Genomic DNA, 16,900 nt, shown 5'->3' with positions numbered 1-16,900 from the left:
TAAAGTAGATTGGACACTTGAAGTCAACACCAGATTCTCCTGCGGCAGCCGAAAGCTCTGATTGGTTGGAACAATGTGTCATGCATTTCTATGGAGATGAGGATCAGTATGTCTGCACCGTAGTCCTGGTTTCATTAAACATAATTCATGACATATTTATTTCACAGATCATTCACTTGATTATTGTTGATCAACATCTGTTTTGCTTAATAATTTTAATCACAAATAAAGTACTTTGATTAGGTAAAGCTTCTTCTTCTCCTTCGGACTCTTCTCCTGGAATGTAAACAGTCTGAGGAACAACCCGACCTTGGTTTTTCTACACGGTGTTATTGTGCCCAGGGGCCAGCTGTATGGAGTTGAAAACCATGAACTTCATAACCTTACATATCCCCCCTTTTCAAGGTCAATGTGGTCCTTATACTTTGGATGTTTTGGTTTATGGTCGAATGAAAAGTTGACAGGTTTTACCAAACACCATCAAAACCATGCCTCTGTCAGATCTGTCAGATTCTGATTGGATCAGCGAAAGTAATGTTTCATGTCTTTTAACACTACGTGAAATGAGTCCTGTTGGAACATTAAAAGTCGTAGTACCTTTATATTCTATAGGATTATAATAGAGTAATTAATATTTTGATTTCACAGATCGGTCACACCTTATTTATTGACTAACACTTGGTTGGATTAGCTTTATTAAAACTGAGTTTTTTGATTAACTAAAAGAAGAGTTCATTCTTCATTCTTCTGTTGAGCTGAAAATAAGCAGGTTAGAAGGAATGCATGAGACCTTGAGACCATTTCTCATGCAGACTAGTCCTGTGCAGAGGAGGGAAAAACAGTCATTTCATTCTGTTACAGTATTTAGCAGACGCTTTTCTCCTAACCCCCAAATTCCACTACCTACGCTCCGCTCCGGTCCGCCCCCGCCTTCCGCAGCCGCTCGCTTCCGAACTCAATTTTTACTGGTACCCGCTCTACAACGGCTCCGCTCCGGTGCGGAGACCTGAGGTGGGCAAACAAGCATGCGCGGGATTTTCGAGATCTTGCGATACAGTCCGAGCAATAAACGCGGAAGTTAGATCCAAACACCCGTTGTGTGGGAGAAGCATCGAAATGATCTGTTTAATCTGCCCATCATTTGTGTTGAGAGATCAGCAGTGTTTGGATCAACAAAGTGTGACTACTTTGATAGTGGAAACTGTATTTATGGCTTACTTTTGTGCATTTAAAGTTCAGCCGCCACTGATAGTTGTTAAAAGTTGTTAAACCTGTGCATATGAAACAAAAAACGCCTTTTGCTTATCGATTTATTGTGAAAAACGGAAGTTGTGCTTGCTCCTTTTCCTGTTGGGCGTTTGTGATTTCTGTCCATTTACTGCGGAGGTGCTCCGGCAAAAATAGGATCGATTCTATTTTTGCCGGAACAGAGGGCGGCGCACGGCGCCACACTGCCGGAGCACGGCCGCAGTAGTGGAATTGCTCTGATTAACTAGAACGGGACCGATTTTGCTCCGGCGTTCGTGTCGGAGCGGAGCGGAGGTAGTGGAATTTGGGGGTTAGCGACTTAAAAGTGATAATCGGCATGTTGCCCTTGAGGCTAACAACAACAATAACAACCAATTTCCAGTCAGTTGTAGGTGGCAGATGAAAAACAAAATTGTTGAACACACCATCTCATCTGCTTCTTTTCTAAACTCACAAAAATTTGTCAGTAACAAAACCGATTGAAAGCCACAGAAAGCCACGGAAGCAGTCTTCTGACACGACCGTCAACACAAGTCCTCTCAGTGATTCACCCTCTAACAAGCCGACTCTGGTCATGTAGCTCTATAGTCAGAAACATGGCATTAGAGACTCCAGCAACCATAGTCAAATAGTCAAAAGTTCTGCGGGTGTTTTGTTGCAGGAGGGACTGGTGCTCTTCACAAAATAGAAGGCGTCATGAGGAATGAACATGACTTGGAAGCACTCAAGCAAGAGGAAGTTAAAGCAGGGATGCGAATGGGTGGTCCACATGGCCAATGACCCAAAACATATTGCCAAATTAGTTAATAATTGAGTTTCGATCACAAAGCCCTGATCCCTACCCGTAGACCATTTGTGGGCAGAGCAGAAAGGACATGAGGGAGCAAGGCAGCCTACAAACCGTATGTGACTGGAAGCTTCCTCTAAATCACAGTTACACTGGTTCTGTGTGGAGGGGACACGATTCAAGCAAACTACTTACAGAAGCTTCTAGAAAGATACCAAACACATTTGACCCAAGCCATACAGTTTAAAGGCAGTTACCAAATGCTGAGGAAATGCGTGTAGTTTGGTGTGTTCTGTGAAAGAAAATGTGATCCCTCTTCAGCCCAAATCATGGGTTTCATGTTTAATTTGCTGTTTGTAATCTTCTGGCTGTAGTGACACATTAACATCTCCACCAGGTGTGGAGAAACTGGTTAACCACCTGAAGAGGCATGGTGTCCCCATGGCAGTAGCAACCAGCTCCGCTGGTGAGACATTCAAGTTGAAGACAAGCGCACATAGAGACTTCTTTGGTGTGTTTGACCACATTGTTCTGGGTGATGATCCTGAGGTGAAGAGTGGAAAACCTCAGCCTGACTCCTTTCTGGTGTGTGCAAGCAGATTCAACCCCCCAGCTTCTCCTGAGAAGGTACGAGCTGCAGAACATACAGAAATCTGTGTCATTTGTTCTTTGGAGGCTTTGCTATGAATCTACAATTGAAAATAAACACACACACACACGCACGCACGCGCGTGCGCACACACACACACACACACACACACACACACACACACACACACACACACACACACACACACACACAGTGTTTCTGAATCTTGTTCTTTTGGTGCTCTAGTTAAAAATAGAAAACATGAAAATAGGTCAGATTCAGCTACGTTGTGACAGCTTTCATTCTGTTAGCAGGAAGACTCAGACCTCTGTGATCACCCCAACGACTCGAAGCCGTGGTTGTAGAGCTGATTTATATTTAAGCAAGGTTTTGGTTAGGCGTGTTCCTGGAGCAATCTCAGCGTTGTGCTAGCGCAGCATGACCTTCCATCAGCCTGGCAGTCCGAGATCATCGTGTTATGGCAGGGCTCAGAGTGATCACGGACCTGTATGGTAGGATTTAAGTGAAATTTACAGGTGAAACTTGAAAATATCTGATATTGTCAAAAGATCTATTTTATTTTTTGTGAAAGCAAAAGGGCTGTAACGTTCAGGAATGGTCAGTTTTCACCTACAGATTGACCTTCATGCCACCGGTCATCTACAGACCTAATCCCACCCTCTAAGGTGGATTTTACATTCTACCTTCCAACAAGCCACAAGGTTCTGCAAACCTTGTTGACATTTCAGGAGGAACAAGATGTCAGCCTGTGTTCCCAAACGAAGCCTTCTTTTGATAACACTGCAGAATTGCTCACTCTCATGAAAAAGGAACTTTTACAACTCATAATTTAAATAATCATTAAATAATAATATGGTTGAATGAACAAATGTTAAATGAATACTAATTAAATGTTTTGATTAATCTGTGCTTAAATTACTGTAGTTGAAATAAATTTTATTATTACAATGAAACATTTTGATGTTATGATCAGTAATGTTTGATTTAACAAGTGAGTCATTATCTACACTCAGACACAATGTTCATTAGAGATAAAGTTAAAGTAATTTCTGCACATAGATGTTTTCTTACCCACAAATCAGAGCATCATGTATCTGAGAGGGCGTGATGTTCTGAGGTTTGTTTGTTAACACCTCTTAACATGGCACGTCCCGATTGGCCAAGTAAATCATAATATGAGAATATTAAAACAGAATCGCTTCTGAGTGACTCAGCATTCTGTGAGATTCAGCATCCTGTTAGTTGAGCTAACTCTGACTGGCCATCGGAGGGAAACTGCTCACACCGCATCTCTTGACAAGCTTTCGGCAAGCTAAAAGCTGCCTACAGCTGACACAGCAAAACGGTTCCCGCAGAACAAAGCTGATACAGTTCCGACTCCCTAAGAGACCTTCTAGACGCAAACAATTTCATCTATCTGTTGTGAGACTCGGGTGACATCTCTGGACTGGAGCGTCAGTGCTGCGATTAATCTATTGAACCTCGGCGCCCAGAGTTCGTCCGACCTCCGGATCCGCGAAGAGGGTCTCCAAAGAAAGGGTGAGATAGACGCAGCATGAATTGCGTCTGATGTGGTTTTGATGAAAATCAACCTTCTAGTTACTGCAGACCAAATTCTTTTAATACACAGAACTCATTTTCTTCTAAGTATGAAGGTTCTGATAACATCACATTCACACATAATCACACCTCACTTTAGATCCAGTCATCACATAAAGTGTTCCCTAGTTGTCTTGTTTTTAATTTGTTTAGAAAATAAATTTCTTGCCTTTTATGAACCTGACTGTCTGAACTGATACGAAGTGTGTTTGATCCCTGAAAAAGCAAAGAATCCTAGAATCTTCTGATTAAACATCATAAGACCAAGCAGGTTGATATTCTATATTTATATAGAGTAACACATCTTATTGGTCATAAGTAAAGGTAATATATTAAGCTTAAAAGCAACTATATCTACCCCTCTACAGGGCCCAAAAGAAGTACTGGGCAGATGATCAAACTGCTTGGCGTTGAAAATTTCCAACCTCAACCTAAAGACTAAAGTGCTTTTGGTATTTTAGAAAGTTTTCATTGTTTGTGTACGCCTGTAAATTTCAGCAAGAACTTTATCTGGCTGAGGCTTCTGGAATGACATACATTAATCAGCACAAGTCAGAGCAGTAGCACATCAAACTCACCATCCTGTAAAACCCACAAATAAACCGCAAGACCACGCTGATGCAATAAAATGGGAAAATGTACCTCAGAGTTTGGTTGCCATCAAAAATCAACATATTGGATGTTTAAGCAGCCTATCAGTTCAGATTTGACAGTTATCTCGAATCATCATCTCAGATCATCAGATTACATTTGGTGCTCATAGACTGTGTCTTGTGTGTGTTCCACTAAAGTAAACCTGCAGCCTGCGGGCAAGTGCTTTGTTGGGGAAAGATGCAAATATTGTTTTTCGTCTTTTTCCCCCCGATCATTTAAGGTTTTAAGTCGACTAAGTCCTTTAAACTGCTGCTGTGTTCCTTTGATTTATTTACTGGGCATATCGGTGGCTCGGATTTGATTTTATGATGAATTGGTCTGATGAGATGTTCTCAGAATAATCTGTGAATCTTTCTGCTCTAGCGCCTCGTGTTTATTTATCACCAACACAAAACTGTATTTACTTGATTTTAATTCACATAAACACAGATCAATAATATGATTCCAATAATGAAGAAGTGACTTCAGTAAATTAAAGACATTAACCTTGTATGTAATTTATTATCTTGATTTTCCACACTGTGTCCCCATTTGGTATCAGGTTTGAATCATTTGCAGTCCTATTGGACTTACCTTGTGTCCCTGACTCGGTGTCCAACCCTGAGTCACTACAAAGCAAGCTGGTCTCTAACAGGCCCTTTCAGCGACTCTTTATCTCCCTGTCATGACTCGGTGACAGTGAGCTGTCAGAAATCTCACTACAGAGTTAACTATCTGTGATGCCTGACCTACTTTAGTGACAACACCCTGACATTTTAAAATCACTGACACGTTAGGAACATGCATGTCAAACAGGAAAGCAGGCTGTGTGAACTGATCCGAGGCTGCTGCCATAGCGGTTGTGTTCTAGTCAGATGGTCAGGGTTTGGGTTAAATCTAGTGGATGTAGATTTAACTGTGTTTAGTTGGATGGATGCCATTCTGTGACAGGTGGAACGTCTGATGAACACTGGGCTGATAGGGTCCTGCGATCTGGTACCAAATTGAGCTAAACAAATGAAGTATGTTCTACTGTGTGGCCTTTTAGTCCTGTTTGTGGAGGTCAGTGGGAGCATTGTAAAGTAGTGAGTAGCTCTTGGAGGGACCGATCAGAGCCGGCTCCGTCTCGGAGGAGCCAAGTCAATCAATCAATCAATCAATCAAAGCTTTATTTATAAAGCGCCTTCCGCAACCCTGTCAGGAAGCCCAAAGCGCTGAATATGGTTCAGTTGTAAGTAATTATACTGAATAAATCAACAATAAAAGAAATTCAAATTACAAAATACAAAATACAAAATGGAAATTACAAGATAGATGAAACATTCCGGTAAAATACAAATGTGTGAAACACAATTGGATTGAGTGGATGGATTGAGTGTACCAATGAAAACTGTGGAATGGATTCAACATAATAGAGGGCCATAATCAAACATGTTCTGGAAACGTCAAGCGGAGGAGGTGTGTTTTTAGGTGATTCTTAAAGACTGGCAGAGAAGGGGACAGCCTAACTGAGGGTGGCAACTGGTTCCAGAGTAACGGTGCTAGGACTGAGAAAGCCCGGTCCCCACGGGTACGACACCTAGACCGAGGGACAGCGAGCAGGCCTTGGTCAGAGGAGCGCAGAGCGCGTGATGGGGAGTGTCTGTTCAGGAGAGTGGCTAGATAGGGGGGGAGCACCACCCTGGAAGAAATGATGAACAAAGACGAGTATTTTGAATTGTGAGCGATAGGAAATCGGAAGCCAGTGCAGGAAGGCCAGAACTGGACTGTTGTGGTCCCGTTTCCTGGTCCCAGTCAGGAACCTGGCAGCGCTGTTCTGCACAACCTGTAGGCGACGCAGTGTTGACTGACACAACCCTGCGTAGAGAGAGTTGCAGTAGTCAAGCCGAGAAATTACAAAGGCATGCAGTACCTGCTCCAGGTGGGCTCTCGACAGCATATGCTTGATTTTTGCAAGGCGTCTCAGGTGAAAGAAACTGGACCGGATCACAGAATTGATGTGAGCATCAAATTTAAGTCCTACATCAAGTTTCACCCCCAAACTGGTAACAACTGGTTTTGAGTATGGAGAAAGAGGGCCAAGATCAGCATAACGATCCACATTCCTGCTGTTGGGGTGAAAAACAATGAGCTCTGTCTTTCCCTCATTCAGATGTAGATAGTTGGACATTAGCCAAGACTTCACCTCATTAACACAGGAGACAAAGGACTGAATAGAGTGACCTTTCTCCTGACACAATGGAGAGTAAATCTGGCAATCGTCAGCATACAGATGGAATGATAGGCCATGTTTACGAAAGATTGACCCCAGAGGTAGCAGATAAATGGCAAACAAAAGTGGACCAAGGATCGACCCCTGCGGGACCCCCCAGCGGAGCCCCTCCCAAGAAGAAAAAACATCACCCAGTTTAACACAGAATGTCCTGTTTTGGAGATACGATCTAAACCAGTCCAGAGCTGACCCTTTGATCCCAACCCATCGTTCCAAGCGATCGAGTAGAATCGCGTGGTCAACTGTGTTGAAGGCTGCTGTCAGGTCTAATAACAGAAGCAGCACAGATGTTCCGTGATCTAGTGATAGATAGATGTCATTTAGGACCCTCAGTAGAGCAGACTCTGTGCTATGGCCAGACCTGAACCCTGATTGGAAAACCTCAAACAGATCAGAGTCAGCTAAATGTGAGACCAGCTGCTGATAAACGACTTTCTCAAGCAGTTTAGATGTAAAGAGCAGGGTAGAGATAGGCCTGTAATTTTCGATCACAGAGACATCAGCACCAGGTTTCTTCAGGGTCGGCCGAATAACTGCTGCTTTCAAAGCAGCTGGGACCACACCTGTGCTGAGGCTCCCATTGATAATCTGACCAAGTGATGGGCCAAGGCACGGAAAGGCAGCCTTCCAGAGATGAGGCGGTAGAACGTCAAGTGGAGAGCCAGATGGCTTCTGCCTCGCAACTAGCTTACTCAGCTCAGAGTATGAAACTGTATTGAGGGAGCTCAGGGTGGGTGGTAATGGATGAACTGGAACAGGGTCAACAGAGTTACCAGAAATGACTGCTCTAATGCCCGATACTTTATCAACAAAGAATTTGTGAAAAGCTTCAGAGTTTCCAGCAGCTGTAGGAGACATGGTGCTAGGCTCCTGATACACCAGAACTGAGTTTAGCGTTTTGAAGAGAATCTTAGGATTATTGGAGTTTGTCTCAATGATCTCTGCAAAATAGGCCATTCTGGCGGCCCTCACTGCATCCTGATAAGCAACCAGAGATGCTCTGAACAACTCACGCGAGACCTGTAGGCCATCCTTTTTCCACTTTCTCTCAGAGGATCTACACGCCCGCCTACAAGCCCGTGTGACATCAGAGAGCCAAGGCTCCCTCCTAGGCCGAGACTTGCAAAGCTTGAGAGGGGCAACCACGTCCAGGACCTGATTACAAAGTACATCAAAGTGTTGTGAATAGTGATCAACGTTAGATGGATCTGGGTTAAAGGTCTCTAACCTTACGGACATACAGTCCACAAACTTTGAAATAGTTTCTGCATCCAGGGCTCTGAACCTAGTAGCTGGAGCTTCACACACAGGGACAGGACATGGCAACGTAACATCACAGAGTATTGGAGAGTGGTCAGAGAACACAGGAGGCAAAGTCACAAGGTTCATGATGGGTAGACCATAAGAGATAACCAGGTCCAGGGTGTGACCCCTGGCATGAGTTGGGGATGATACCCATTGAGTTAGATTGAATGACTCTAGCAAATTAAAAAAACCTTTAGCAAGCACATTATCAGGACAGCAGATATGGATGTTAAAATCACCAAAAAATAGGACATAATCATGTTTTAGGATGCAGTCTGCCACAAGATCACAGAAATCATGAAGGAAGTTAGAGTCAGTCTTTGGAGGCCGATAAATCAGCACAACGAGCAGGCGGGGGGAGATGCACAGCTCAAATAAGCACAGTTCAAAGGAAGAAAATGACATGGTGGGTGTAAGCTGTTTACAAGGAAAGCTGGATTTAAAAACAACAACCAGCCCTCCACCTCTGCCCCGTGACCTGGGGATATTAAAACACGAGCAGCCAGGTGGTATGAGCTCGAGTAGGGAACTCGTGTCACCAAACGGGATCCAGGACTCACAGATGCAGAGAAAACCCAGGTCATGCTGAATAAAAAAGTCACGAAGAATAAAAGTTTTGTTCAGCACAGACCTGGCATTGACCAAACCAAACCGGGTCTGCAGCGGGGCTGCAGCACAGAGATCGCGCACGGACCCAGTCCCCTCTAACTCTGTGCCCGTAACCGAGCGCAGATTCTCCCAGCAAACCCCAGTCTGGCGAGATCTTCGAGCCGATCGGCCGTGGCGCGGTGCCGATACACCATCAGAGCCGGCCGAGTTCCCTGGGCAGGGCGCCGAGTAATCCAGGAGACATCTCGGGACCATCGGGTCAGAAGCTGGGCCGGATCGGGGCAGCCGCTTGTTCAGGGATCCAGGCCGACGTCTCACGCGCCGGCTACCTCTCTTTCCTCGTCTTCTCCGATGCTTCCTTCTCGAGCTGGGGCGGACAGAGGGCCGACACATCACGGCTTGGGTGGAGAGAGCGCGCGGGCAGTTCAACCAGCAGCATCGTCCGTGAGGTTCATAGCTCGCACAGCCCGGTTCCCAGCGCGCGCTGCCGGCTACATCAACGGAAGGACGAAGCCTCAGCACCGCAGCTCGATCATATGTCAGCAGAGGATCCACACCATTCAAAAAAGGGATCAGCGACAAGAAAAGTGCATAAAAGCCAATAAAACACCAATAAAAACCGATAAAATGCAAGGCATCAGTGCGTAAAGAGGACGAGCAGCTCGCAACGTGACCGTGCGCAAGCGCCATCTCTCTCAACTACTAAGTCGGAGTTTTTATTCATTTATTTTTGGGGCAACAGTGGCACAGGAGTTAAGTGCTCGCCCCGTAATCAGAAGGTTGCAGGTTCGAGTCCCTCTCAGTCTGTCATTGTCGTTGTGTCCTTGGGCAAGACACTTAACCCACGTTGCCCGCTGGTGGTGGTCGGAGGGACCGGTGGCGCCAGTGCTCGGCAGCCTCGCCTCTGTCAGTGCGCCCCAGGGCAGCCGTGGCTACATTGTAGCTCATCCCCACCAGCGTGTGAATGTGTGTGTGAATGGGTGAATGACTGATTGTGTTGTAAAGCGCCTTGGGGGGTTCCAGGACTCTAGAAGGTGCTATATCAAATACAGGCCATTTACCATTTTTGTTCTGTCTCGCTACCTTTCTCTCTCTCCATGTTTAAGCCGCATGCGATTGGTCAACTCCTCAATGAGCCCTCGTCTCTTCTCATCTGCAGCGAGCAGGAGGAGGAGGTGAGGGGCGGGGCTTACAGACAGGTCATGGTTTCAAACTCACAGAGTAGCAGGCGCAGGATGGTGAGAAAAAACAGGCTACACGAAGGTGAGGACATGAGTTTAAGCAGCAAATGCAGCCAGATTTGAACACATTTTACCAATATTGACAATTCATAGGAAGAGTGTGGACTATGCAAAGCAAATATATCTTTTCAAGCAGAATCTACAAATGTTCCTGTGTGATTATCTTAGTGTTTCAAAGTTATTTTCCTGTAAATAATTGTCTATAAGTATTTTACTTAGAGTTTTTTTTTGTTTTTGTTATTTAAAAATTATTTTGTTGCACTCTGTTTAGTGTTGGATAGTTAGAAGTTAGTTAAAGGGATACTATGCAACTTTTTCACATTTTAAATCCTTTTCTTGAGCCAGTATGTGCTAAAATGACCCTTTACAGGGTTAATGAAAAGTCACTCAGACCCCACCGCTCTCTGTAGCCAGAATATCACACACCTTCAGCATGGCGGGCCACTGTTTAGCTGACATACCTGGAGCTGCAGTCTGCTTCCAGCAGATTCCCTGCATGTTTTAGATCATGAACACATCTGATGTGTTTGATTTAGCGATGAATCCCTTCTGTAGATGCTAACGGCGGCTGGGGAGACGTTTCACACAGAGAGGAGATGAGTTTTGCTTTTGGTTCTACTAAACGAACACTAGAGGTGCTAAAACCAGGCCCAAACTGCCTAGTCTCCCTTTAAACAATGAAAAGTTGGTTTAATGAAAGTTTGTAGATTGGTCAATAATTTAACACACATTTTACATAATTTTCTGGAGATAATTTAAAAAGTAAAAAAAATGCGAGGAGCTGTTTGAGAGCCGAAAGAGCCGGTTTATTTTAGTGAGCCGAGCCATAAGAACCGGTTCTCTTAAAAGAGCCGGAGTTCCCATCATTATTGTAAAGATGCGTGCGTCTTGGTGGTGATGGAGGCTAATGCTGTAATAAATACCAGGGAATCCCCAAAATCTTAAATATTAGCATATATGTCATAAAAACTGAAGCCTGAAGGAATCATGTAAACAAACAGCAGGAAACTCAGAATAAGAACCAGCGTCTATCTTCATATCTGATGGAGTCATCAGTTCATTAGATTTTATGTCCTCCCGCATTTATGATGTGAGGCAGAAAGTTTTTGAGAGTGACACCACTCTATCAGCAGGTTGTTGCTGTAGTTTTATCATTTTGTGTTTTTGTTAAAAATGTTCTTGGGTTTTCAGTTTTCTTTTCTGGTTTTAGATGCTGTGACAAAAATGGGACAAACCTTTTCTTTCGTTGAGTAAAGGTGCTTCAACTGCGCCAGTCATTCCTCAGACACCAGTAGGGATGTAAGAAAATATTGATATGACAAAATATTGTGATTTTTTTCCCTGTGATATTATATCGATATTCAAAAGCCATATGTCTAATTTTTGGAAGAATTTACATGTAAACATTTGTGTTTTTTTTTCTTTTGTTGTAATTCAAACGCTGACTGCTAGTTGGCAGCAATGTCCAATGGGTTTTGTGTCCACCATTGAAATGTAAATCCCTCTGTTATGCTTCAGATACCTCATGTTAAACATGTTAAGTATCCGTTTGGTCTATTTATTGAATATTCCTACATTAATTTCAGTCAAACAAAAATTGCTAATAACGTCTGACTGAATGTATCGCAATATATTGGGATATATTGTATCGTCTCCCCGTATCGTGATACATATCATATCAAATTAATTTCACCAGTTAACAAACAAATGATGCAGAACTAAAACTGGAATTTGGACTTCCTGATTGGAAGACACGGTGGGTGTTTCTCAGTGCCAAGGAACCTCACCTTGATGCTTTGGCCCCTCCCCAGTTGCGTAAGAGATACATGTTCAGGATACGTCACCAAGGCTTGTTACAATGTTCATGTTCTACTTAGCCATCTGTTCTCCATTTGTTAGCCATTTAGCTAGCTGAGCAAGGATACACAGGAGGTATCTTCTAGCCTAGCCTTGGTCAAAAATTTCCCAGAGTACACCGCAGTATTTTCAAAAAGACGGTGGATCAGAAGCTGGCAGCTACTTCAGGGGCAAATTTCAAGTTTAAATGTAAGTCAACTAATTATAGCTATTGGGTTGATATCTGAATTTTTTTTATACCAAAGACGTTAGCTATGGTTGGTTAGTTGCTCAGTAGTTGCAGCTTCGGTGGCTAGCAGGTAGTAACTCGCTTACATGGGGCGATGGTGGCACAGGAGTTAAGTGCTCGCCCCGCAATCGGGAGGTTGCAGGTTCGAGTCCCGCTCAGTCTGTCGCTGTCGTTGTGTCCTTGGGCAAGACACTTAACCCACGTTGCCTGCTGGTGGTGGTCGGAGGGAGCGGTGGCGCCAGTGCTCGGCAGCCTCGCCTCTGTCAGTGCGCCCCAGGGCAGCTGTGGCTACATTGTAGCTCATCCCCACCAGTGTGTGAATGTGTGTGTGAATGGGTGAATGACTGATTGTGTTGTAAAGCGCCAAGAGCCTTCTAGAGCCAGGACTCTAGAAGGCGCTATATCAAATACAGGCCATTTACCATTTACATATTTAACAAATATATACACAAATTAAAAAGTAAAATGCTCATTAGATATCTCATTTAGGGCTTGGCGATATAGCCTAATATCAATATCATGATATATTGAGGATTTCACCTCGATAGTGATAAATGGACGATAAGTACAGGTATGCAAAGAAACAAAAGTTGTCCACTAGATAAGGCTGTCACATGTATTACGTTGAGTCACATCTTTACGTGACTTAAGGTGGTACAGCTTCTTAAAGGGACATGAACGTTGCCAACCTACACACATCTTTTCATTTTTTTATTATCCAATTTATTGACATGGGAAAAATGATCTCCATTTCGAAAACAATACATGTTTGATTTATTGCCCAGCTCTAATAAACTTATACAAATAAAATATAATGTTATCTACTGTGTCACGTGATTTCCCGTGACCGCAGCTTCCGCGGCGGACACGTGATGCAAGTCTGTTCCATTGAACCGTTTCCTTTGACCAAGAAAGGACAGTGTCCTTGTAAGCAGTGGCCTCACAAGTTGATGTCTTGTGAGGCCAGATGCCTTGACATTGTGAAACACCCAGTGAAGATCCACGGTACTAAACACTGGTGTGTAGTGAATTCAGGACCACTGAGTTGCTCAAACCACTCAGTTTGATTTTAGATGTGTATTAATTGGTTCATTCTTTCTAAATGTCTCTGATATGCTGTTGGATATCTATTAATCACAAAACTGGGACTTCTGGATCCATCTATGTAAATCAGAGGAGACCTGACCCTTTAACCATAGAGTTTAACACCCGGCAACATCCAGGTTTCTATTTGTGTTTTGGTGTTCCCTTCAAGAGCACTATATGGTCCATCTCCAGGGGTTGTGTTGTGTTGTGTTGTGATGTTTTACGCCATATGGTTTTAGTGGAGCTCCTCTTCCTGTCCTGGTTTCATCATGGCTTAAGTCACAGATGAGCAACATGTTTTAACAGCAAGAGTAGCAGCTGTACATCATTTCTGCAGAGCGGGTTTTCACACCAGGCATTCACATACTTACTGGTTCTCCATTCATAAAATTGAAGAAATCATTTTGGTTTAAACAAAACAATTGTACAGTTTATGTGACCTCTAGTATAAATAAGCAAAGTGGTAATGCATAACTATTTTGTTTTGGAGGAATGTCTTCGGGAGTCTTTCAGACACGTCTTAACAGTTTGTCTCCAGATTCTTTTCTCAGATTGAAAATGATTTCAGATGAACCACTCTGAATGACCAGCATTCATTCTTTAACGGTTTGCTGCTGCACCCTTCTTCAAAGCTGCGGTGATTTAGGGGAAGCTTCCAGTCTGAATCATAAAGGAAAAAAGGTTTTCACACAGGGTAGAATTCCCTCCTGGACCCAGACTTTTGGATGTGCACATAATGATGCTGCAACATTGCAGCAATGAGGATCTGCTCTCCTCCCTTGTTCTTACTGGCTTTCATCCATTTTACTGCATTTTACCACACTGTAACCAAAGACAGTACGTATAAGATGGACAAACCCTCCGCGACATCACCCGTAGGTTTCTGATAGCTGAATTGAAGCTGCATTCATGTGCCTGGTCACCCCTGGAGCTGAGAACAGTGCTGTGAGGATGGGGGCAGCTGATTGGCACCTATCAAACTCAGCTGATGTAGCTAGAACCTAACTGAACTAAGCAAAGCTAATGGGGGTTGGCGGGAGCTTTTAACCAACAAACAGCTGTTAAGCAACTCTGCCACCCTCTGTCTTCTAGGCGGTAACACTTAACACATTACGCACAGAGAACATCGCGGAGGTAACAGCGTATCTGAGCATTATTTTACACTTTACGCATCTCGCTGCTGACAGTGTGTGCAAGGGCATGTTGAAGCGGAGCTCGGAGTGCCTCTGACACACTCTGCAAACTCCCTAGAGACATTTGGTTACGCACAAGCAGGTGACCAGTTCAGGTTTGGTCAGCAGCAGGTGAAATGTTCCCAATTTAGTCTCTTTCTGGGGTATGTCTTTTATCCGATGGCACCATCTAGTGGCTGACAAGCACATCACACAACTAGTTTCTCCTTGGCTGTGTCTCAATTCAGGGTCTGCATCCTTCTAAGGACCCAGCCCACCCGGCCGACGTGGGCTGCGTCCTCCGTCGGCCGGGTAGACCGGATGTTAACGGCTGTGAATTTGGACAGGCCTAGCCTTCGTGAACTCCCTCCGCGAACGTTCCGTCGCCTAGCAACCGTGGAACCGCTGGGCAGAAGGGAGAAGGAACTTTAAACGATGGAGCTCAACGTTTTATTTAGCTTTTTAACCCCCAGAGACCCAAATTTAGAAAACAACTGCAAAAAGAGTTTAATGCAGAACTGATTTTATTTAGATATTTCTTTTATATGTACATGTTTAATCTTTATTAACCATTTTTTTCTAGCAAAGTAAAAAGCCTGTCAAAGTTCTTCCTTCTCTCCTGTGCCCTCTGCTGCTCTGCCTCCCTCTGCAGCCTCATGTCCTCCCTGATCAGCTCCAGAAGCTGGTCATCGCTGGCACCTTCCCCTGGATGCCCATTTTCTCCAGAATAGTCTTAACAAACATGTAAGAAAAGAAACAGGAAGAGAAAAGAGGACAACGGGTTATTCCTTTCATGTTTTCGCAGAAAAAATAAACTCAAACGAGTTTTTAAAATATGAGATGTTATTGTACCTCCATGCCACAGCCGCCGAATACTTTGCTCCGGTGATCATGTGGTCCATCACCGCCCAAAGCTTAATAAATTCCCTGGTTTTCTCTTTTGTTCCTAAAATACAAACTTCTATTGAAATCAGGGGGGAAACGTAGCGGGAGAAGTACGACACCGAGCGGCCGAACATACGAGCCGAGACCGCAATACAAGCACTCTTACTGTAACATTTCAAACTAAAATAACGTTCATGTATCACAAAAAGTCCTTAACCTAATAGTTTTCAAGTTTATACTGACATTTATATGCGCAATCCTCTCCGACAGCTCCCGCTTCACTGTCCGCCATTGTTTTTAAGTTTTTCTGCTGGCCGGCCCGCAAGGCATCTTGGGAAATGCTACCTATTGAAGGATACACCCGACCCATCCTTCATTCAGGCGAAAAGAAGGCCGCATTCGTCGACCGCATTTGAAGGAGTCTTCGAATTGGGACAGGCCGAGTCGCGGCGCTGTGACGTAACCGGCCGACGAATCCGGCCGACGTAGGATGCAGACCCTGAATTGAGACACAGCCCTTCTGTTTTTTTTAAGATGGCGACTTCACATTTCTTGTTTATTTATGTGCTTCTGTAGTCAACAAACGGAGCGAACACATTGTTTTACAAGTATTATTCTCATGTCATGTTGTGTTTTCATATATTTATATTTTAGAGACTTACTTGTCCGTGAAAAGTTCATCAACTCTGCATCAGCTGAGGTATTCCTTAAACATGAAGTAAGCGATAGTCTAACGCAGGGGTCGGCAACCTGTTCCCATCAAAGAGCCATTATTACCTGTTTCCCACAGTAAAGACAACACTGGGAGCCACAGCAGCTGCGGCGTTGTGGGCGGGGCCTACCCTCAGACAGCAGAGAGCTGCTTTAACAGATCACAACAGGTGACAGCAGCCAGTACCGGTCGCTCGTGCACGTCAAAGTTATCTTTCATAAAAAGATAATCAATAAAACGATTTATATAAGTGGATCCAGAAGTTGTAGCCCGTCTCTGCCTACAATATTTTGATATTTTTCACCCTGTTGGTGGTTTTACTGAGCAGGTGCCACTTTTGTCATACGTTTCTTTTAAACATGTTTAGACTGTTCAGAATACAAATCCAGGCTCTGTCACGTTTGATTGTTGTAATTAAACTTTGTAGGTGGGGAAGGTCAGAAAAGGATCCAATCAATTTGTTTCCCTCATTTACAGTGACAGAGACAACGGCGCAGTGCGCCTGGCTCTGGTGTTAATCAAGTTTAATTTTATCTCTTTGCAACAATTTTCACAAGAAAACAGAACAGTCAAAAGCAGGGCTTGTGTTGTGTTGACCGGACAGTTCCCGTATTTGACCGTTTATTTTGACGGAGAAAGAAAGAATTACCCCGAC

At 43.9% G+C, this 16,900-nt stretch overlaps 1 protein-coding gene across 1 annotated transcript in view; it reads left to right on the top strand.

Annotated features, from left to right (window-relative positions):
- The window catches only part of pudp (pseudouridine 5'-phosphatase), a 36,646-nt gene that overhangs the window by 11,790 nt on the left and 7,956 nt on the right, over positions 1 to 16,900 (top strand). The window contains exon 3 of the mRNA XM_015957815.3: positions 2,433 to 2,662. Within this exon, the coding sequence (XP_015813301.3) occupies positions 2,433 to 2,662 (230 nt within the window). The remainder of the gene's footprint in view (positions 1 to 2,432; positions 2,663 to 16,900) is intronic.

This window comes from Nothobranchius furzeri, chromosome 3 (assembly GCF_043380555.1).
Source record: "Nothobranchius furzeri strain GRZ-AD chromosome 3, NfurGRZ-RIMD1, whole genome shotgun sequence".
NCBI lineage: Eukaryota > Metazoa > Chordata > Actinopteri > Cyprinodontiformes > Nothobranchiidae > Nothobranchius > Nothobranchius furzeri.
The sequence above is the reverse complement of the archived record's forward strand: the minus strand, read 5'-3'. Positions and strand labels throughout refer to the sequence as shown.